The sequence below is a fragment of the Bradysia coprophila genome, unplaced genomic scaffold (genome assembly GCF_014529535.1).
Source record: "Bradysia coprophila strain Holo2 unplaced genomic scaffold, BU_Bcop_v1 contig_358, whole genome shotgun sequence".
In the NCBI taxonomy this organism is placed as follows: Eukaryota; Metazoa; Arthropoda; class Insecta; order Diptera; family Sciaridae; genus Bradysia; species Bradysia coprophila.
Genome location: NW_023503616.1, coordinates 2188736 through 2211741, shown reverse-complemented (window position 1 = coordinate 2211741; position 23006 = coordinate 2188736). Strand labels below are relative to the sequence as shown.

The 23006-nt window shown below is 32.8% G+C and overlaps 2 protein-coding genes and 1 long non-coding RNA gene across 3 annotated transcripts in view; 1 reads left to right on the top strand and 2 right to left on the bottom strand.

Moving 5' to 3' along the window:
• The window catches only part of LOC119081760, a 48310-nt gene that overhangs the window by 10754 nt on the left and 14550 nt on the right, over positions 1-23006 (bottom strand). Inside the window, exons 3-4 of the mRNA XM_037190950.1 lie at positions 1708-1946; positions 959-1113 (exon numbers count right to left, since the gene is read on the bottom strand). Coding sequence (XP_037046845.1) covers positions 959-1113; positions 1708-1946 — 394 coding nt within the window. The remainder of the gene's footprint in view (positions 1-958; positions 1114-1707; positions 1947-23006) is intronic.
• Positions 12078-22716, bottom strand: LOC119081857. Its single transcript, XR_005088537.1, has 3 exons — positions 22242-22716; positions 21354-21357; positions 12078-12087 (listed from the first exon to the last, which is right to left on the bottom strand). It is a non-coding gene; the product is annotated as an uncharacterized LOC119081857 (long non-coding RNA).
• LOC119081845 lies at positions 13230-14004 on the top strand. Its single transcript, XM_037191087.1, has 3 exons — positions 13230-13380; positions 13443-13700; positions 13771-14004. The coding sequence occupies exons 1-3, from the start codon at positions 13356-13358 to the stop codon at positions 13818-13820; spliced, it is 333 nt and encodes a 110-aa protein (XP_037046982.1). The 5' UTR covers positions 13230-13355; the 3' UTR covers positions 13821-14004.

Here is a 23006-nt window from a genome sequence, read left to right as displayed (position 1 = left end):
AACTTGCCAACTGGATATTTGATACCTTTGGATGGAATGACACCATTCCAAAGAAACCTAAGTTCTACGGGAAACGTGATAAGGTCAAATGAACGTTTTTCTGTTTCATTTTGTGTTTCGGCCTGTCGATCTTCATCCACGTAACATTTCACATTATGTCATGTACCAACACACCATTAAAGCTATCATCAATATTGAATTAAGTAATTAGATGTTATAGCACTTAAAGTGGTTCGGTGAATGGTTTATTATACATATTTTAACAATAATTTCGACCAATAAAACTGGCTTGATATCGACAATAAAATGGGTACTTTATTTGAATGGTGGTGTGGTTTGGTTTGGTTTGCTGTTTGCATCACATTATATGCGTGCGATGGGACCGATATATTACAATGTGGTTGCTGAATGTTTTATGATTTTGTTAACAAGATTAAATTCCATATTTATGGCCTTTATGTGGCAGCGGCAACAGTTTCATTTTTTGCCATTTTAACTGCCGACTGTGGAAATTGTTCCGGAAGAGCATTGTGCAATGCACAACGTCAAATCTTTATGGCGTCTATATTCGAAATTTACGATATTCGACCACTTCGGCTACAGTGGGATGTGGTACAATATACATACAGTGTAACAGTTTTGTTACAATATGTTTCTATTGTTTTAATATATAAGGTTTGTCGCCGAAAATCCTAATCAAATTAATAAATGTTCTGCAAGTGTAAGAACAAAGGGAACACTGAACGTCTCAAAAACAAACGCGGGGATGATAAATGAGATCTGTCACCTAATCCTTTACACCCACTTTTTCTGTTACTCAATGCACCATACTGCACAGAGAACACCAGTGTGTTCCATCAATTTCTCTATCTTATATTACGATTTTTCTTTGTTTCACTCTAAAATCTACACTGCAGTAAATTACGAGAAAGTTAAATTACAAAACGAAATCACGTACCCAGACAAAGAAACGTCGGCTCGCCTGCATATTGCGTAGGATGAGCCGGTGCTCTATCACCAGGAAGCATATACGGACAGTTCTCTTCGACTGTCTGGCATACACTCAAGCACGGTCGAATTTTCTTTCGTATTGTCTCCGTTTTTCTTCTTGACCTGAAACGATAAATAATTTTAAATTATTTTAATACAGAAAAAAGCGAACAGCTTAAGTTTATATTGCCACACACACATCAATGTGTGCGGGATGTGGTGGATATATGTAGATATATCGTTCAGTCCATATATTTATCTATGTTTTTATTTTACAATGTTTTTAAAAACATTTTGATGATGGCACGTGTGTTAGTTTATTTTTCATTTTAAAATTAAATTTAGTTTCCCGTTGTCATGGTGCAATATACAGCTTTATTAGATTTATATAATGGCTAAGAAGAGTTTTAAAAAAGTTTTTTAAGTCCTTGAAAACTGTCGTTACATTGCATTGGATTTAAAGGCTCTGATGTGGCATCAAAGTATATACTTTTCTGGTGTTATATCGTTCAGTTAAGTTCCAATTACAACTAGTACGTTCAGCTAGATTTTGAGGATAATTTATGCAAGAATTGAACTAAAACTTTTGCGATAAAATCGACCAACTTTTAAAGACAATTAGAATCGAGATGGAGACATTTGGTCATGCAAACCGAGACCGAATTTTATTGGATATTTCTCCTTTAAATAAAACAATGATAGTATCTTATCACTTACCTTTTTAATAACCTAGATAGAACTGGATCTTCTTCGTGATCCACTAAACCTGTTAAAACATTTTCCTTAACGTCATTTACATTCCTACTTGATCTTGACGAAGACGAAGATGAAGGTGACGCTTTCGTACTTGTTGATGTATTGCCATTTTTATTTACAGTTGTTAAATTTTGCCGTATATCGTCAGGTTCGGCAAAATATGGTATTAAAGTACTACAAACCCATCTTCGATACGCTTCCTGCAAAAAGAAAATGGCACATTTTCAATGAATACTGTTTTGGCAACATAAAAATGGCGAAAATACAAAATAAATATCAGCAAAAATATGACGCTCATCACGTTCGGATTAAAAAAAAACGTTTACACGTTTTATTCCACTTCTATACTGATATCTTAACGGATAAAGTAAAAATGAAATCAAAATGCTGTCATTTTCATAAATTATATGATTCTTTCCAACGTGTCATTCTGTTATTCTACGCGAACACGGTGTATCAGTGTATATATACGTATATAAATACATCAAATCGATCCGTGTCAGACATTATTTATTCTAAATAATTTCTGAACGAAATATGAAAGGAAAGCATTACAATAATGGGGTCAATCTGTCTAATATCGTACAGCTTTATCCACAATAATATCTTTTATTAAAGAAAACAACATCGATAGCACAGTAAAAACAATTCTAGCCGTACGATATTATTCGAATGTTTTATTTGAAAATAGAACCGAGATACAAGGAAGTGGCATTTAATTATTTTGCGCCAAATCAGGGCTGTGTCCTGTGTATATGAATGTTGTGGAATGGAAATTCATTTCGGAAATAAGATATAGCAGAAAATGTATTAAATTTTTGCACAATTACATGTACAACATGTATTGATTTTGCTAATCTTTGCTAATAACCAATAAGAAGTTTTAAGTCAAAAGTCGATTCTAACAATCCAAAATATCTTAAGGGAAAAACCATAGGGGGAATACATGACAGATGAGAGTGGGTTTCCTACGACCGAAAACACATGAACAAGTTTGCGTTGATGGGATCCACAATTACGTTTTCCATTGCAATTAGATGTTAACCCCAGGCTAAACAATGGAAAACGTAGCATAATGGTCGATCCCATCAACGCAAAATTGCTCATTTCTTTTCGGCCTTATCAAACCCACTCTAAAGTATCATGTATGACCTATGACCTAATACTAGTCACAACATGTTATTCGAATATGGTCTCGTTAGGATGTACACAACTCTAATTCGAATTTACTTTTTGTGTAGGTTGAGGAATCTCCTTCTTTTACATTCGGCTAAAGGTACAGAATATATTTCGACGTCGTCCATAATTCAAGTAACATATATTCGTCTATTTGTTGGACCGTGTACGTACGATCAAAAGTTTTTTTTATAAATATTTTATAAAATATTTGCTTCACATATAATATAATATTTCAACGAATAGCTTATACGTGCACGTGCATGCATAACGTTTCTTGCTTTCGAACATTCATCGTATGTTGGAGTTTAATGCGAAAGTTTGACACAATTTCCCCTCGATAACAGATTTGAGCAAACCACAGAATTAACTAATTTTCAGAGTATCTAGAACCGCAAAATTTATTGAAGAAAAAAAAAATCAATTTCTTATTCTGTTCACGCTATTTTTATATCCACATCCACACCCAGAAAGTACAAAAGTATAAAGTTTTTTTTTCCCTCTGCCGTATATTAAGGAACTTCCTGCGCAATTTTATCATTTCATTCACATATCAGTGTCTTGTTGAAAATTTATTGTACGCTTTTCATCTTTCTTGTACTTCTGCGTACCTAACTGACGAACACATAAAGCAAATATACCCCTTCGTGAAGATGAATATAATTTTAAATGCGCACCCCAAAAATATGTTCCTTCAAACGAAAGGAAAAGAAAATCAAAATCATGTGATAAACTCCGACATTATAACACCTTTAAAAATCATATTATTATTCAAAAGCGATAAATTTGCCATATTTTCCAATGAATAAACTCAAAACGAAATTCAAGCACGAAAAATATATATGGGGAAAAATCTTAATTTCATGGTTTTGTGGTGAGTGATGCCACGAAGTCAGGTTATGTGCTGTGCAATGATACTTTGACAAGAGTTCCATTTTCTTTATTATAATGCTAACTAATTTGTATTTCTGTGCCATTCTACATACAAGATCAAAATGTATATTCGAATATAATAGATATTATGTGACATTGGCTCGGCATCCTTAATCACGTTTCTCTTCCACTTGTAAGTTGTCACCATTTTATAAAGATTAAACCGAATGAACATATCACGTACACGGTTATAGTATACTCGGTATACACACTTTAAGTATACGTAGTGTATCATGTATCATAATATCATACGCTGTTCATGACTTCATAAAAAATGACTAATAATTGCAGTGTTTTCAATCGAACAACTTTTCTTAAAGAGTCCTTACATGTACACGTACCTATTACATTTTTTTTCTTTTGCCAATGATATGGAACCAACCAAAGTAATAAATTTCACGATTACCCTTCAGCCAATCCAAAACAACTAGTCAATACAATGAGTAGTTTCATTGAAACTAAGAGAAGTCGAGTACATGAGTACACAAGCTTTAGCATTCTATACTAGCTTGTGATTAGCTTGTGTAAATTATTAATGTTTTGGCTGAAACAGGATCGCATCTGTTATGAATAATAGCAGCAAAAATAATGACAAACTCTGCTCCTTTATACAGTAAAATGCATGTTAAAAAATTGAAGAACTAGATTTGAAATCAACAGATTAATTTTTTTTTTTTGATCTATGGAGGTAATAGACCCGATACTGGTCATATAATAATGTTTGCAGTCTGTAACAGGTTAAAATTGAAGACTTTCAGACAGCACAATACGCTAACAGAAATTCAGAAACAAGAAGAAAAGGAACTGCAACACAATTCCAGGGGCATTGTTACTCAATCAATATTGGTAAATATTGTTACAAGTTAGTGTAATGTTATCATCACTTTCTGCCCAATGAAACGAAATAATTACATATTTTCAGACTGGAATACTTTAAAATAGGTTTCCACAGCTTTGAAACAAAAACGCTTCATTTGAACGGTATCAGAAATTGTTATAAAATAGTTGCCTCAACAATTAAACACGTAACCCCAAAACATTTATTTTATCTTTGCCAACGTTTTGTATTTCTACGTATCGACAACGGATTTTTAGGTCAGTTTGTCGGTTACGTAAGAATAAAAACCTAAAATTAATCGTTTAAAAACAATGTTTTTCAAGTAAAGAATTATGTCAGAGATACATTTTATGCTACAAGAACGGTAGAAAGGGTATTTTTTGTTTTAAACGTCCAATATGTGCTTTTAATCAACGTTTTCTGTAGCTGTCAATTTTATATCGTCTTCGTAAAGCTCTAGTACTCGAGTACATCCTCATTATGCATTTTATATTCCATAAATTTGTGTACATGTTGCAAATCTCTGAGAACACACTGGTCAGCGCTGTGCTTTAACGTGGTATAGTTTTTTCACATTTTTGCGTTAATTTCAACTCGACTAGAACTATATTTTCAAAACGTTATGAATTTTATGTGGATTTTATGTAAAATAATTTGTGATGCCATGTCATCTAGTCTAAATGAAATGTATTATATTTCCATTTCAAATAGCACGACTAATTGTACAATATTAATTAAATTTCAAAACCACTTCTTACTCAAGTTCTAGCAAACGACTCGGTTACAATTCTCAAACCAAATAAGAATTTTTTTTACATTTTTTTAAATTAATAAATTAGGTACGGAAATTACTTCATTTCATTGCAACCACGAAAGAAAATTGGTTTAAAACAGTAACTGAACATAAATATTTCCATATATATAGCAATCCGTAAAAAAATGGTTGGAGCTACGATAATGGATACTTCCTACTGGAAATGATTTTAAAACACCTGAAGGGATAAATTGCAATATCGTGATACACACAGTTTACGAAATCACCACTGTTGATTTGTTTATTCTAGCCAATTAGATTTTCCAAGGAAAATCGTTTCTTCCAAAATTATGAGCCAATTACACAACATCAACAACATGATTATCCGGCAATTTGTTTGTCAGCAGTTTTTTTCCCTTCATTCTTATTTTCATTTAAAACTGGTTTTTATACTTTGCCCCTCATATCTCCTCGGGAGACGTATACGTTTTCAGTACGATACCGAGATAAATTAAACTCAAATTAACCACAACAAAAGAAATTGAAAATGTTTTTTTTGCCATTTTCACATCTGAAAGTGTGTAGTTAGTAGTGTGCCAGAGTGATTGTGTTTTGTTTCTTTTATACAGCATCTTGTTACATGTTATTGTCATTATGGACCGGAGGCACTTTTAGCTCTTTTTTTTATTTTTTATTATTAGAGTTAGAGTATATTTAAAATAAGTACAGCTTAGCTTTTGTTTTCGTTAAAAAAAAAAAATTGTCGCCTGGAAAATTGAAAAAAGAAAGAATGCAAACTGGGAAAATTACAATGGAAAAGCAAAGTGATACTCCAGGGTGTCATTTTATGACTGAATGAAGAAGCTGCTAACAGCTTTATTGTTTCAATAATGTCACATAAAGTTAACGTTAACAAAAAATTGTGAATAAAATCTGGCTTGAATACACGATAAAGAAAAATGTTTCATGCTGATCACGTAAGAACTGATTGCCATGATGTAATTGTATACCAATAAAAATACTCTTTCATCTCGAATCTGGAAGGACCTTGAGACAATTACATGGGACATTTTCATTCAATTCGACGGGTGCTGAAAAAAAATGTAATATCAATACGATAGAAAGGCATACATATTCAAATAAAAGCGAACAGAAAAAAAAAATTGCTGTCAATGCTGTCATACAACGGAAAAACATAAAAGAACCAATTCACTGTGAGTAACGGATAAGTAATCAGGATATCACATATTCACAAATATCCAAACGATTCCGAGAGCATTTACAGTTCACTCATGATGGCACCCATGAGACGTAAACTTTATTTTAGTTTTAATATTGAATTCGTATCAATACTGATATATGTGTACGTGTACTATATGCATACTATATGTGTGTTCTTTCTGTAAATGTCAGGAAGCGGAAACATTTATACATTTTTTTTTGAAAGAGGTTTTATGGTTGTATGGGGTAAACGTAAGTTTATGTTTGCAATTTGTAATATATGTACTCACTTGGGAGTTAAAATTTCAACGGTTGACAGTAACAAAGATGTCTCCAGTTAGGTGAAGTCACCATTACAACTTCATAGTAGTCTCAACTACTCGGTAAAATAAATAAAGAAAAACACATTCAGCATTTAAAACCATTTAAAACGGAATCAGTTATGTGCAGCGAGACGAAATTGTGTTCGTAGAGCGCTCTAATTTCCAATTTTAAACAAACAGATAGAATAGCACGTATTGAGTTTTTAATAAAAATTGTCTACCATTCAATTGACGAACGAATAAACACACAACGTAAACATAATAAGAGCAATAAAATTCCCTTTTGCGTATGGAGCTAGCATGATTTTATATTTATAAAAGAAATCTGAGATAAAGCATTAAAAGTTATTTACATCCATCATCATTACAGCATCGACAATTGTTGATAATTTGTTCGTACAATAACCCAATCTAAACCCACCATAAAGTCATAAATTATTGAATTTTCCATGGATATCAAAAAACAACCCATCATATTAATATAAAATTATCCGAAATCATCTAGTCTACAGCGTGAATGTAATGCGAATTGGTGTGAGTTTTGTCCCGCGCCACTTGATCTATCCACCATTATCATGTCAAAGTGATATACCCTCAAACCAGCAAATAAAAAAAAAGAAAAATAATAAAAATTGAGGGTGGAATATCAAATTCAGTTGAGAGAGAGAGTATACATTTAATAATATCCATAATACACGAACTGCAGACTACATTCAGAACGGGGTATAATACACGCACGCCGCGCCTGTGTGTTATCATCGTTTCCCATCAACATTATGCTGGTAATGATTGAAGAATGATATTGTTCTCGATCTACTTAGACGTATTGTGTATTATATATATATGCAGAGTTATACCTGTACAGTTACAGTATAAATCGGGTGTGTATAATAATAATGGGTGTTCTTTTTTCATGTATTATACTACTGGAGTTCCAATGTGTTCAATTCATTCATCTTCTATTTATGTTTTCTGCATTGTGTTCCTCTTGATGAGATGAGAGATATCATTTAACTAAGCAATTATCGTTATTTTCCTACTTCACCATCACAACATACTGGACACTGATCAAATGTGAGATAGCATTGACTCCACGTCATTTCTATACATCGACATTTCCGAGCACTGTAAATATAGTATACGACAAATGCTAATTTATCATTATTGAATTAGGAAAATTGAATTTCCATCATAAAGCAATGGACACAAAAGCTTTTATCAAGAAATGTATTTTATAACCCGTATATTGAATTTATTGTGATAGATGTTAGTGTGACCGAAAAGAAAATCTCTGGCTCACAAAAAAAAAAAAATCTTTTTTGTTCAGTGGTCCTGAAGGTGAACAAACTCGATAGAAAAATCCTGTCTGCTTTTTTACATTGTGTGAAAACTATTAACTAAAAGTTTCATTTCATATACACCACACAAAGTGTGTGTATGCATATACACTTATTTTGTATTAACAAAACCGATCCGTAACCACATTGGTAACATCAATCTCATTTTATAACATTGTATCGATTTATCACGAATAACTATAGCTAATTGAAGATGACATTTATTGGTAGGGGTAATCGGTCACAAACTTCGGGTTATTCTTGATAGGAGGAAAAAAAAAGTTTTCTTTTATGTCAATATCTATCATTGTATCACATTTGATGCTAAAAATGTTTTCATTCAAAAAATGGACTGGAGGTAAATTGTTTTTTTTTTCTTTTAAATGAATTTTGAAGTGAAACCTTTTAAAATAATTAATGATGGTATTTGAAAATGTAATTGGAAACAGTTTTTGGGAATATTTCGGCAGCTATAGAGATGTATGGAAATGAGTTTAATGATTGAGAATAAATTTGAAGAAAGGCTAAGTTTTGTTGCTTAAAAGCATTTGGGTTAGGCAGAAAATTGATGGATTTTCAAATTTAATAAAAGTCTTGTGTTGACGATCGAATCAAATTTCAGTTTTCAATACTCCGTCATTTTATTGTAGCAGAAGACACTGCATAACATTAGATCTTTGAAAGGCCCAATTTTTCCCAATTGTTCAACCAAAACCTTCTGGGTTTCAAAATATTAATCTATAAAAAAAGCAGATCGTGATGTACCAGATTTCAAAGGTATTGGTAAAACAAACTTAATTATTTTACGACGTTTGCAAACTTTTAATTGAATTCTTAGTAGTTTTTTTTTCCTTGGCACTGGCACAGCATGTAAATAAATAATAAGTTCTCATTGGTTGCTGAACAACTTAGATCACATTGCAAACTTTGCTCGTGACTTTTTGTTCCCAGAACTAGCGTAATGTATTTTTAGACTGAATTGTACATGCTGAGAAGAAGATCTAATGGATGAAGTAGGAAAAGAAAAATTTCGAAATTAAAATATTTTTTTTCTTTTATTAAATTTGTTGCGTCTTGTGAGTTTCCATTTTTAACTTTAGCTGGATATTCTACAGGTATACGGTACGCTATGGACGTTGTGGACGGTAGTGAAATAAAGTAACGAGAAAAAGATTGAATGCAAATAAAGTTTCTTAATAAAATTAACATTTAAAGGGGAAGAAGTCATTTGTCCTCGGTAGAGTTCACTTACTGAAACTTTTTCATTTTAAAAATGCCTTCTTAGCAGTTGCCATTTAAATGTTTGATTTTTTTTAGATAATAAAGTTTATCTTTATAGCGAGGTGTGTGCTTGAAATACACGGGTATTGTCGAGTTTTTTGTTAATCAATTCAGATAATCAGAAGCCGATTTCATTTGATTTTTTTTTTTATCTAATCAGGAGCCGATTTCATTAATTTTGTATCTATCGATTCATTTTCCTGAATATAAAAATGAAGTAGAGACTAGAAGCCACTTAAAGGGCAAGGTTGATTTTTTTGTAATTAAATTTGATAAAGAGCTTACATACACATTACAGACTGACATGTTTACCAAACAGAGGCCAAACAGAATACACGAAACTGTTATCAAAAAAAGATAAGTTAATTTACCGAATCAAAATCGTCTGGAATTTTATTGTACGGACCACCGGGTACAGGAAAAACACTAGTAGCAAAGGCTGTCGCAACCGAATGTAATTTGAGTTTTCTGTCCGTGCAAGAGGACCAGAACTGCTCAACATGTATGTGGGCCAAAGCGAGCAAAATGTTCTTTTTTTCAGTTTTCAGTTTATTTTTATATTGATAATAAAATACATTTAAATTCGTGGAAATTGTATAATAATTATCACACCGAGCCAGCGTCACTATCTCTTATGCTGACCATTCTTTGCACTGCAATTTCTTGGTATTCAAGGTTGTGGATATTTAACAAATTTAGAAAATATTCCAAGCCAATCTGAATGGCTACGAAGACATCCTGGCGAATATTAAAACATTTTGCTGCCATGAAATTTACCGTTACTAATTTCAATCGTAGAGCTGCTCTGTAACTTTCCGCTAATGTAATAATTTGGATATTACACCAGTCAATGTCATGTTTTTCCGTCACAAACGCTTCTATCCATGACGGGCAACCTCGGGCATGACGGGCGAGTTTTACATTCAAATCTAAATAGTTCAACTGTTAGGTTTTCTAATAAGTCACAAGCAATGAACTAACTTCAGCTCACATTTTTGTAATTGCTTTCAAATTTGATATAGAAAAGAATTACATGTGTCAATGCCTAAACAACTCAATATGGCAAAAATGTTTAGAGCCCATTACTCGTTTTAATAAAATTCTATCTCAGCTGCCGTCATATATCCATTTGTGATCCAGATACTATGATCTATTGGGCTGTATTTTATGTATACTCAAAGCTCTACACACTCTGTGTACGTATATGTATGTAACAACAGCCGCATAAAATATCTTGAATTTTTACAGCCGTTCTGTGGTATCGTATATTTGAATACACTCAGCAATACTTACACCATCACAACTAATTTTCCCATTGTGTATAATACGAGCACACATTAAATACAACATATACTAACAACACATTCCACTGCACACTCCAAAGCTCGACAGCACACCATTCAATTCATTCATCAGTTTGTCTCTTTTTAGCCCAATACACAAATACACGGACCATCTCATCCATACTGAATTTTCCACAAAGAAAATACTGAACATGAAAATGAAAATCGATTTCCAACAGCCTGAGGGTAAGTAACTTTTTTTTCACCCAGTTCTATTGCATGTATACAATGTATATAATGAATGAACGAAGCGGTAAGAGTAAAAAAAAGTAACATACACAACGCCATCGTTTGGCAGGTAGTTTTGTGGGATTGATATAAAATAGTCTGAAAAAAAATTTATCAAGATAATCTGGCAATATGTGATATGGTGTGACTAGAGGGGACATTCAAAAAGACTGCGGTGAGGGTGTGTACGGATTAGTATGTGCATGAATGCAAACCGGATCGGACAGATGGGATATGTTTGAAAATTTAGATGTCCATTTTCCAATGACCATTCAAGATAATTCAACTTGAATTACAGTTATGTCATTTACAGGGTTTGATTTCCTCTTTTTTGTGAACAGGTTGAAATGAAAAAAAAAGGCAGACGTCCTTTTTGAATGTCCCCGGAGGAAAAGAACGAAAAGTCCTAATAACAATATACGTAACAGCAAGCATAACAATTTCGTTACACACTCGACTTCGACTCTTATACTCTGCTAAATTGTAATACATAGAACATGACATACATTTATAATTCCTTGTAAATTTTCATTGATTTTCATAGTTTTCCTGAACAGTGTGTGTGAAGTGTGAGCGAAATGTGAAACCGGGGTAGAATTATGTAATTTGTCTGATATATAGGTTAATTGTGACTCTAATGAACAGGATTGAGTCAATGTAGTCAGTCAAAAATCTGATATAATTGCCGTTTAAGCGGTTTGTGTGTGACTGCGAATCGGTGATTAATGGCATTTTAATGTAAAATTTGATTTCTTTTATCAATGGAACGGTTTTTGAAAAATCGAAAGTTAATCTGCCGCGATGCCAATTAGGTAAACTAATGGAAGAATTGTAGATGTGTATAAACTGGTTGTTTTTTACTACACAATTTTCGCAATACTGTGAAAATTCGGGAAAGCCGGCGATTCTGTTCCATTCGAATCTAACTATGTAAAAAAACTCAATTTCAAGGATCTACAATTTTTGTCTATAATGAGATTGTAAGAGAGATATTAGGCGACAAATGACAAATCCAAGGAAAAAAATACTCGCCTGTTAAATAAAAAACAATTGTCGTTAATATACAAACTCAAATAGAGGCAAAGTAAATATGAAAAACACACGAGGGAAAATATTTGCTAAAGATACCGACATGTCTTATAGCGAAAAAAACACCAACAAAGAATTTACAAACATTTTATTTGCATGGAAACAGTAATAAGCAATATTTCGTTAATTTGATCGACAATCTCAGACGCGTAGATGGAAGGTGAATTTATTACATTGACTTTTCAACGTTTAAGTAAAAACTGGATTATAAGGACGTGGAAAACAATCGCCCCTCACAAAATATTTACGTTGAAACTTTTCACAGAACTTAGAATAAAGTATAAGTTTTAATAGGGCAACCCACACTAGGCTGCTTTCGATAAGAAAATACTAACATTGGGGTTTCAATAAAACTCGTCGCATTATTCACAAAAAAAAAACTTGCTTCCGATTTCTTTGCAACCTGCTGTCACCAAAATAAAACATAAAAATATTTATCATTCGCTAGCTTTCTGAACTTTCTGATTTTTTGTACAAATTCTTTATATAAAAATGAGAGCAGGACGTTTTTTTGAAATTATTATATCAATTCAATATGAATATATGACAAAGAAATGAAAAAGTAATAAGGATGGCACAATGTCTTTATGAATGATATACGATCTTTGAAGTGTTTGCGAAGTTACGCCACACGAATATAAACGAAGGAACAATATAACGCTTATAATATAAGTATATATTTCGCTATTCACTATGCCTAAGTAAAGCGGATCTGTAATTTATGAGTCTTTTACGACTTCATCACACCATCAAGTCGGGATAACTGCTATGAGATGATTTGATTTGCGGTCCTCAACAGCGACTTGTTAATTTGATTATGATGAACTTTAGTTGTTTTTCTTTTCTAAATCTGTAATCTCTATGTTTTATTCGAAATATTCGTAATTCGATTAGAGCTACAATGTCACGAACCGAAACCTCTTAACCCTGACAAAAAATAATTTCAACCATTTTTCTTTGTCATCGCAAAATAAACAGCTGTAACAATATTCTTGTATCGTTGAACAAACAAAAGACGTCTTAGAGAATAAGAGCAATACAAAAATTGATCAGTTGGTTCTTTGAAATTTCCATTAAATTATCGAGATGATGCTTCACACAAGTTTCCTCTGTGAGTTCGTTTTTAATTAACATTTTAAATTGAGTGCGAACTAATTAACCGATTTTCTTTAGGGTTGTTCGTGGCTAGTGTTTCAAGCACGAAAATCGTACCAGCATATCCACCAAGTGGTGGTGTTGGTGGTGGCGGTGGTGATGGTCTCCGATATGAATTACCACCGTTCGGAAGTGAAACAACTTGTTATGCTGAGCCTTGCTTTACGTTTCCCAGTGAACCTATTTGTACGCTACCGAAAAACTTATGTGGTGGAGCATACACTTTTGAAAATTCGTGCTACTTAAGTTTCTATAACTGCGAGCATCCATCGAACGGTAAATTTACTTTAAATTAATAAGAGTTGAAACGTACGAAAAAAAAAAAACGAATGCTTGTGTTTAACAGAATACTATGAATACCGGGCTGGTGAATGCTACCCACAGAACGTGGTGTGACCAGAATAAATGAAATGGATTTAATGAACAAGTTTTTATCTTAAATTTCGATGGATTTTCGACTACAGCACTCAATTATTGAATTCAATGGATGACACTTAACAATTTATATGTCTTGCAATAAAAAGCGCAACGTAAAGTCATTTTGTGAAAAGAATAAATCGAAACCTTTCCATTAATATAAGATGGTGTGGACGTTACCGACTGAAAATTACTTGAACTTTAATCAATTTCGGGGTGACGAAAAGTTGCTACTTCAGTTCGCACATTCATTCGTTTTCCCATACCAACTATTTCGACTCGGAAAAGGTCTGTCATTGTACAATGTACAAAATAATTAGATAAATATTTTATTAACAAAAACCGTCTGGTTTTTTATCCGTTGTCAACATCAACCAACAACTTGTCAAACATCCAAAAACATACGACACAAAGTTAATAACCAGGATTCCCCTAGTCTGTATACATACGAATGAAGAAAAAAAAAACTTGATTAATTTCAAGAAACAAAAAAAAACATTTCGCCACTGGTATGTGTAGGTTCGACAGAAAACTTTTTTTTTATCGAATCCAAACAACAAAATCAATTCTATCTCAAATATTTTCTAAGAGCTATCGCGCATCCTCAATTTTCACTTCTAATACCACATATATACAGTTCGTGTTGTTTATTCAACGGAAAATTTCAGATTTTTCTTTTATTTAAAATTCTTTGTACTTTCGCCAACATTATGTACAACAAAACATTGGAGTGTGTTGTGTGTTTTACTGCACAACAAATAGTTTCTGTTAAGATTATATCAAAATCGGTGTTATGCTATACATCACTATATCCTGTCCATGCAGATGCCTTTGTTCGGATTTTATACACATAGATATCAAAGTGGATATTGTATGTATTATATATGACAATATCACAGAACAGATTGGGTGGGTGTTCAATTTCAATCTAACCTAATCGACTTCTGAAAATATAAAAGTCATTGCGGTCAGTTGACCATTTATAGGAAATTATCATTTCATGTTATACTGGAGTTGGCTTCATAATTATTTTCTGATAACAAAGGCCGGACTTGAAACAGTGATGGTCCCTGGTGAAATGTTCCATAAAATTGAATTTTAGTTATAAAGCCTGTTACATGTGTACACCAGCGTGGATGTTAATAAACATTTTTTTTCTGATTCTATGAAATAGAAAATTAACATTACACCAGACTGTACGAAAGATCGTCTATTTCAGTGTAACAAGATAAAAGATTTTGCGCACCAACTTTTCACACGTATAGAAGTGAAGTGTGGGAGTTGTAGTTATACGGCTTCTATATTATATTCCCAACTATGGGAATCAAAAGCTTGAATATGGTGTAATCTACGAGTAAACATGTACGAACAGGAAAAATTCTGTCTCTATAAATAACAAACTATATTCCTTTCGTTATTGACACAGAAAGTGAATATTTCTCAGTTTTCTACTTCAAAGTTCTTCTTTTGATAAACTGCAAAACGAGAATAAAACGCTTATGGTATTTCTTTTGTGTAAGTGAGCTGCTTAAATTGAATTGTTTTGATTGATTTTTATATCTATAAATCCTGTAATTCTTCCCATAAAAACTTTAGTGAATCGTGTCTTAGAAGGATATTTTTTCATAAATGTGTCCCCAATGTCATCCTTTTACCTATCTCAAAGCACAGAGGTAAATAAGAAAATGAACAAGTTTTTGCGACGATTTTTTAAACGCTGTACAACTCGTTCGACTTTGCCCGATTTTGAGAGTTTCATCTTCCCCAAGTACAGTCGTGTTTTCTGGTGTCAAAAACTTTGTCGATTAACGTCAATATACTGACGAGTTTCGCTTGAGGCAAAGAGCTGAATAGAAACCGGTCAATAAGGACGAAACAGAGTGCTCTATTTATGAGAAAAAATTCACACAATAAAACCTCATTTAAATAACTAAACAAAGATAACTTTTTATGTTCCACTCCACCAAAAAAAATAAAAAGTAATTTCTACAAATCCGCTCTGTATGTGGTCATTGTAAGCTATTATCATTACGAATTATAACTGTTTTGCCCATTTCGTAAATGTTGGAAGCAGTGTTGCTTGTACGGAAGTATCAACAGTAAGAAAATGTTGTATGTACTCTACGGGTGGCATTGTGCCATTTTCAGTTTGATACCATTTAATAACTTGTTCACCCATTTTAAAACGAATTTATTGCTACAAATTCATGGAAAAAATGAACACATCAAAATTTTGTGTGCAATGCATTCCGTTGCTTCATGATCAAGTTCAGCGAACAACAAGTTTAATATTTCGACCACTTTCGTATACAAAACCACTATTTGTGAATGTGAAGTAGGTTGCAAAAGTCAAAATTGTGTTAAAAGATTTTCAAACAGTGCTTTGCTTTTCTTTAAACATTTGAACGGCCAAGAGTATCGCAACAAATTCACTAAATCTATTATCTTATTTTCATAAGATATCTGATAATCCTCGACACAAAACCTATCACTTCAATTATTATTTTTAGCCTACATTTCCCTAGATGACTGCAAGTTCCTTTCGATTTGATATCGCGAACCAATACCACCATCACTACCAATCTTCAATTGATTTTCAAGTTAAGTAAAGGCTTTATTTCGATTTTTCTTCGCCAAAAATTCAGTGGTTTTGACATAAACCCTTCACAGAAACTAAAATTGAAACGGAAATCACGAAACAAACTCACTAAATCTATTACTTCAGCAGCACTTTGCAATAACCATGTTTAAAGACATTTTTTCAATGGTAGAAACGTGGCTATTACAAAATGGTGTCATAAATTATTTATGTAAAATAGCTGAATCTATTACTTTAATAAATATATTTATCCTATTTGACTGTATACCAGAACAACGGCCAGAACTCATCGATGATTCTTGTTGTCGCTATGAATAGCAAATGACTACAACTTAAGCAAACTTAATGAGTTGATATCGTGAACCAATACCACCAACTCTACCAACATTCAATTGATTTTCAAGTTGAGTAAAAATTCTATTTCGATTTTTCTCCGCTAAAAATGCAGTATGGTTTTGACAACCCCTTCGCAGAAACTAAAATTGAAGCGGAAATTACGAAACAAATCTATCCGTAAATTAATCTTTGCGCCTAATGTAACGTCAGATAAACAATAACATAATTAACTGGCTATATTTAAAGACAATCAAAAACTAAAACGTTTTAGCAGACAATGTTCTGAAATTTCTATAGCAAAGTAACATGACATTAAACATCACATTCATTTGACACAATACATAACGAATAGGAAATTACACGGATACAAAAGGCGGTTGAATAGACAAACTCTATCCCATGAATATTGTTGTACCCGCAGACCTAGTTGAACAATTTTCAAACAACAAAGTTTTCCACCGTTTTGTTTGTAAAAGAAACACCCTTTCATTTCGTTGACTATAATATTATCCTCATTACTCATTACCTGCCATCGAGGTTTGTAATCAATACACACAGATGATTTGAATCGGAATTCGAGGTGTATAGCAAATTCAATGAATACTATACAAAACGTTTTACCTTTACACACGGAATAATTATTTTTGTTGTAATTAAGTTGAATTTGATATTGTTTTAACTCCGGAACGGGAGAAGATGGGTAAAATATGTATGAGTGGGGAATAACTAATATGTTTTTATGCTGTATGAATTCCCATAAGTACCTTGTGTGTTGTGCTACAAATTAAATTGGATTATTGTTTTCAATGTTGTCTTTCGTTTCAATACAGATTTGATTTTCAGTTTAACATGAACCTGTGTTAGTTATTAATTGTGGGTGATTGGTGACATTTAACATTATTCAGCATGGGTGACGTCTGCATATGTATGTCATAGGTAGACATATATGTACGATGCTTACATGTAGCCATTACTCAGAACCACGTGATGTGTACGGTCTCATTAACCAACATGTGAAAATATAGTTTTCAGTGCTATAATACTTTTTACAAGTATGTTACTATGGTAACAGCAATTTCGTGCAGTGAAATTTTAACATTTGATACAGACATTCGTTACATATTCCATGAATTACAATAATTTATGTCGCTAAACTTTAATAATTTTGTATACTAGTATCCAGCAGCATCATCAACGTGAGGTACTGGCTTTTCTAACTTATGTTCCTAATTCGTTTAGAAAAGGCGAAACGTATAGTTACGCTTCATCTACTACTTCATCTTTTTTAAATACTTCGTTTTGTTTGATACGAAATCTTTTACTTCATTCGTTATAACTAAAGTTTTCGATATGAAGGAGTATGATGTTTGTTTCCGAAGGGTTAAGAATTCTTTGTCTTATACGTTCAGCATCAAGGAGAAATTCTCTTAGATCATCAAGGCACGTATGTTCAAAGAGTTAAAATAATAAACTGTAATTCTGCCTTTAGAACCATGGTGCACCCTAATCCTATGACAAAACTCCACGAAGCTAAGTATTTGCATTACAAACCACTTTGAAGCAGGAAGATAAAAAAGAATATTTCCACAAGGACAAGAAATTGTTCAAAAGAAACCTATAAAAGACACAAATACCACAATTTTGCTTACATAACGAATTAGTTAGTGCTTTAGTGAAAAACAAATCATGGAATATGAATCCTTTGTGTAAAATACACAACTAAAATATTGTGAAGCATTTCCACGTCAATATTTCATGCAACAATAAAACGCGATTAAGTGATATTTCCGTCAAGGAAATTGCATAACAATTATAATGTCTATTGGAATATGGAAAGGAAATTTTGCGAAAGTTTTTAATATTGAAAATGAGTTGAACATAATAGCATGATATTGCATTTAAAATGTACGCTCCTGAAGGCTTTCCTAGATATTGCATTTAACTACAGATTACTATGACATTGTTCGGGTAAAATAGGTACTTTTATAGACTTGACGAGAAAGACTTCGTTATATTAATTACATAATTTATGTCGTTATTGCTTTTTCCGCATAATTTAAGTGGAAGAAAGGTGAATATGTAATACCGCTTTGAAGTTCGTTAAGTTTGTTGAATGGGAAAACAGCATAACAAATTATGTAATTGATTGGTCCGTCCGGAAAGGTGCGGAAATTAATTACTTTGTCGGATGTTCCAAAGAATTCCTAATCTTCTTAAATTGAACGATCCAGTGCGCCGGTTCTCATTTGTATAATAATGTTGCGAAGTTCTTTGTGGCAATTATTAAATTCAAAAATTTCATATTTCGAACGAATCGTTATTTATTTGCAGACTGTGAAATCCATGTTACGTAATTGATATACCTCGATATTGTATAATTTTGGTTAGCTGGAAAATTCTGATCCATATTTAACATGCCTGTAGATGATGCTATGACGAGGTCATTTTAAAGCTATTAATGCCAAAATTCGACCTATTTTTTGAACTGACAAAACCCGAATATTAATATCAGAAAAGGCCTCTATTTACACTCCATTATAATGTATGCTGATGTAAAGTTGGTGCTTATGCAATGAACTACTGATTCAGCATAGACTAACAGCAACAACAAAAAATCAATAATAAATTGAAACAGTTGTCAGACACAATATCTAAAATTAGTAGAATTAATTCGACATTCTGTGATATGTAAATTAAAACTAAAAATGGAACGAACGATATTATATGAAGCATTATCAAAATGTTGTCCAGTTCATCAGGCAAAATAAATATATTTTTTGTTGACATTAGGCTACATTCAGTGGGTAGAAGTGGTAAAAGACCAACGTGAACAGAATATATTGTGCTCACAACGAGAAGAGGTCGTTAAAGGTGATATATATTGTTGACTGAGATCTAAAACCTTAATGTGAAAAATTTCTACTATAGCCTGTGTACGGTTGTGACATTTATAGGCACCATAATGCGTAAAAAATGACTATAATTGAAATGCAGTAATGGGATTCGTATCGAGATTCTAACAATTTATTTGATAAAAATTTATGAATTTACCCTAATTATGGTTAAAATTACACCTTTTCCCTGTTACATGACACAATCCATTTACTCACTCGTTTCAGTTAAAATCAAATTACCAACAAAAACATAGAGTTGACTCGAATTAATAGTCGACAAGTGTTGGTAGTGAGACGTGAAATAAAAATGGGTTGCATTTTTACCTGCGTTAGTTGATGAATGTTGACGGGTGAGATTAACACCGTGATAGGGGTATTGAAACAAAAACTGTTTCCAACATGACATGTAAAGAGATTAGTCGCATGTATGTTCAGTTCATATTCCATATGCGCGACGAATGACAATTTTTTCTAAAAATCCACATCCCCCCGTACAGCATGGAATTCGATGGTATTTTTCATGATTCATTAAAGAATTTTGATTATCACTCAGATTACGTCATTTCATAAATAAATCAACTGAAGGGTACAAAGACGCTTTTAATGAATCGGAAAAGCTGTACAAATTATTTGTGACACTTCTAATTCGTTAATATCTTCTCGAAAAGTAAATATACACAAAAATAAAGTAGAAAAGATTTTATTTCCAAATTACCCCCAAATCTTTATTTATTTTTTTCCACAAATTCCGTACATTAAATGAAGAAAAAATCTCTAATAAACCAGTGTTGATTGATTACTACATTTCAGAGCCAATGAATTTCTGTATGAATATTGGATGGAAGAGGATGTTTTCGGTGGCATCAGGCATATTATGTATGGCTTGTTTTCCGAAAGGAAAGAGAAATCGATTTTTAATTGAAACACGATTTTCATACTTCGTCGGTTTTTCCGTTGGTAGAAAATGAATCTTTTAAACTTTAGTCAAAGAGTGAAAAGACAAATTATTATTTTTGGCTTGTAAGTCGACGTAAAACTAAGAAATTATATGAAATTCCATGCAAACCGAATGGAGTGTCGAGTTATAATTGACAAGTTTTTGGTCGACCTGTAATAATAAGTGAAAATGGATATGAATCATGAGTCATACACATGTTGAAGGAGATGAATGTAATAAAAGTATAGTTTCTTAGATTACATTTGTTGCAATTGACACAGACCGTTGTCTGCATTTTAATATATGGTGGCTGCCAGCGTAGTCCAGATTTTTCTTTATTTCATGTTGTTTGCCAGAGAAAGTAGAAAGTTGCCGGAAAAGTCATTTATATATGAAAATCCTAAAGGTCAAGATTACCTCCGCAAATACAGTATTTTTTGAAACATTTCTTCTGTACTGGAAAGTATGGCTCGTTACCGATACTTCATGGAATACCAAACAAAAAACCAAATTTCAATTGAAAAACAATCTAAAATCAATCACAGTACACCACACATGATTATTTCTTTGAACTGAACACGAATTTAATTTTTGATCAAGTAGTATAGTAATTTATGCAACTAGTTGCGAAAAGTGGTAGTTTTTGTCACTAAATGTGATGCTTCGCTCGGTAATGTTGATTTTTTCAGTACTAGACCCATTAGACCCACCAGACTTATTTCAGCACCCGTTTTATGTGATATTACAACACTCAAAGAAGTGTTGATATGGAATTGATATGAGTTGTTACAGCATTCGTTTGAGAAAATGCAAAGCAATGTGATCGATCAAATTTGAAGAATGATTGTTTACAATGAAAATAATGATTTTTTGTTCTCTTGTCTATTTCAATTCTCGGTTGGCACAAAGCATGTTGTGTGACAAGTATTGTAATCACACTGAGGAAAAAGATTTGAAAACTACAGCTGCAGTAGGTAATAGATCAGCTGTAATTGGTAATGTTTGGAAAAATTACCCACAGCAAGTAACGTATTACCTGTGGTGAGTAATTTTGGAAAAAGTTACTCAATGACGGTAATTTTTTAACAGCCGCTCTCAATGATTACCTGCTACGGCTAATGTTGGGTTTTTCCAACAACAAAAATTAAGATAAAACTTTACCGCATTCACTTGAAATGTGCCGAATCCTGACATTTTGCCAGGAAGTCATTCGATCTGCTTCTTCAGTTCAATTTTATTTCGAGGGATTCTTTTGATTTTGACTGACCGAAATCGGTGCTATTTTCTCCTCTACTTTTTTATATATGGATAGTTAGTTGATTTTCCATAACTGGCTGGTGGTAAGCGGCTAAAAGTCGAAAAATGAGGTTTCGTAGTCCGGATTTCTTTTCCGTGAGGTCGATTACTCTCGAAGCAAATATTAACTTCAAAATATTTGATGATAAACGGCCGAAAATATGACATCCGAAAAATTTCTCAGAATCGATGGAACCTCGGTAAACTTTGACGAGGGCTGTGACCTCACTAATAATTATGAATCTGGAGGACGTCAGCCTTATAGCAATTTTATTTTATTTTTGTTTAACGATCAACAAACAGGCCAAAGCCCAATAATATGTCAATCAGCAAATTACAAAAATAGAAAACATTAAGAAAAATCATAAACCAAAAGCATAGCAAAACGTTAACAATATCAACAACCATCACCATAATCAAAAAGCGAAATGATCCTTGACTAGGCTCTTAAATACAGAAAACCTGTCATCCATTAAGTTTAATCGTGAGAAATATACGTCGTGGTGCTCTTGCAGGCGATAAATAGGACAATTTCGCTTAGTCTTGAACTTTGGAAGGTAAAACAAAGTCTTTTGCCGTGTGGATGTAGAACGTCCATCAAACTTAAGATGATGATAAAGTTGAGAATCGATACGATGATGGATCAGTTTGAACAGAGTGAGTTTGTCATTTTCCAACCGTCGTGACTCCAACGAGTGTAACTTTAGAAACTTGAGCCTTTTGTCATACGATTGTTTCTCCATGTTGAATTTGTAGAAAAACATCCTTGAGAATTTCCTCTGAACATGTTCAATTTAATCGATTGCATTGAGATAGAACGGACTCCAGACAGACGAGCAATATTCCAACCTGTTTCGGACGAGAGAGTTGTAAAGAATCATCATGCTTGTTTGGTTAGAAAAATATCTTCCACAGCGAAAAATGAAACCTATCAGACGATATGCCTTCCTTGTTACCGAATCGACATGCTCATTGAATGACAGTTTATCATCAATTGTAACTCCGAGGTCCACCTTTGAGTGTACTCGCTCGATGATTTTGCCACTAAATGCATAAGGAAATTCAATTCGGTTAAGACTGTGTGTGAAAGACATAACAGCACA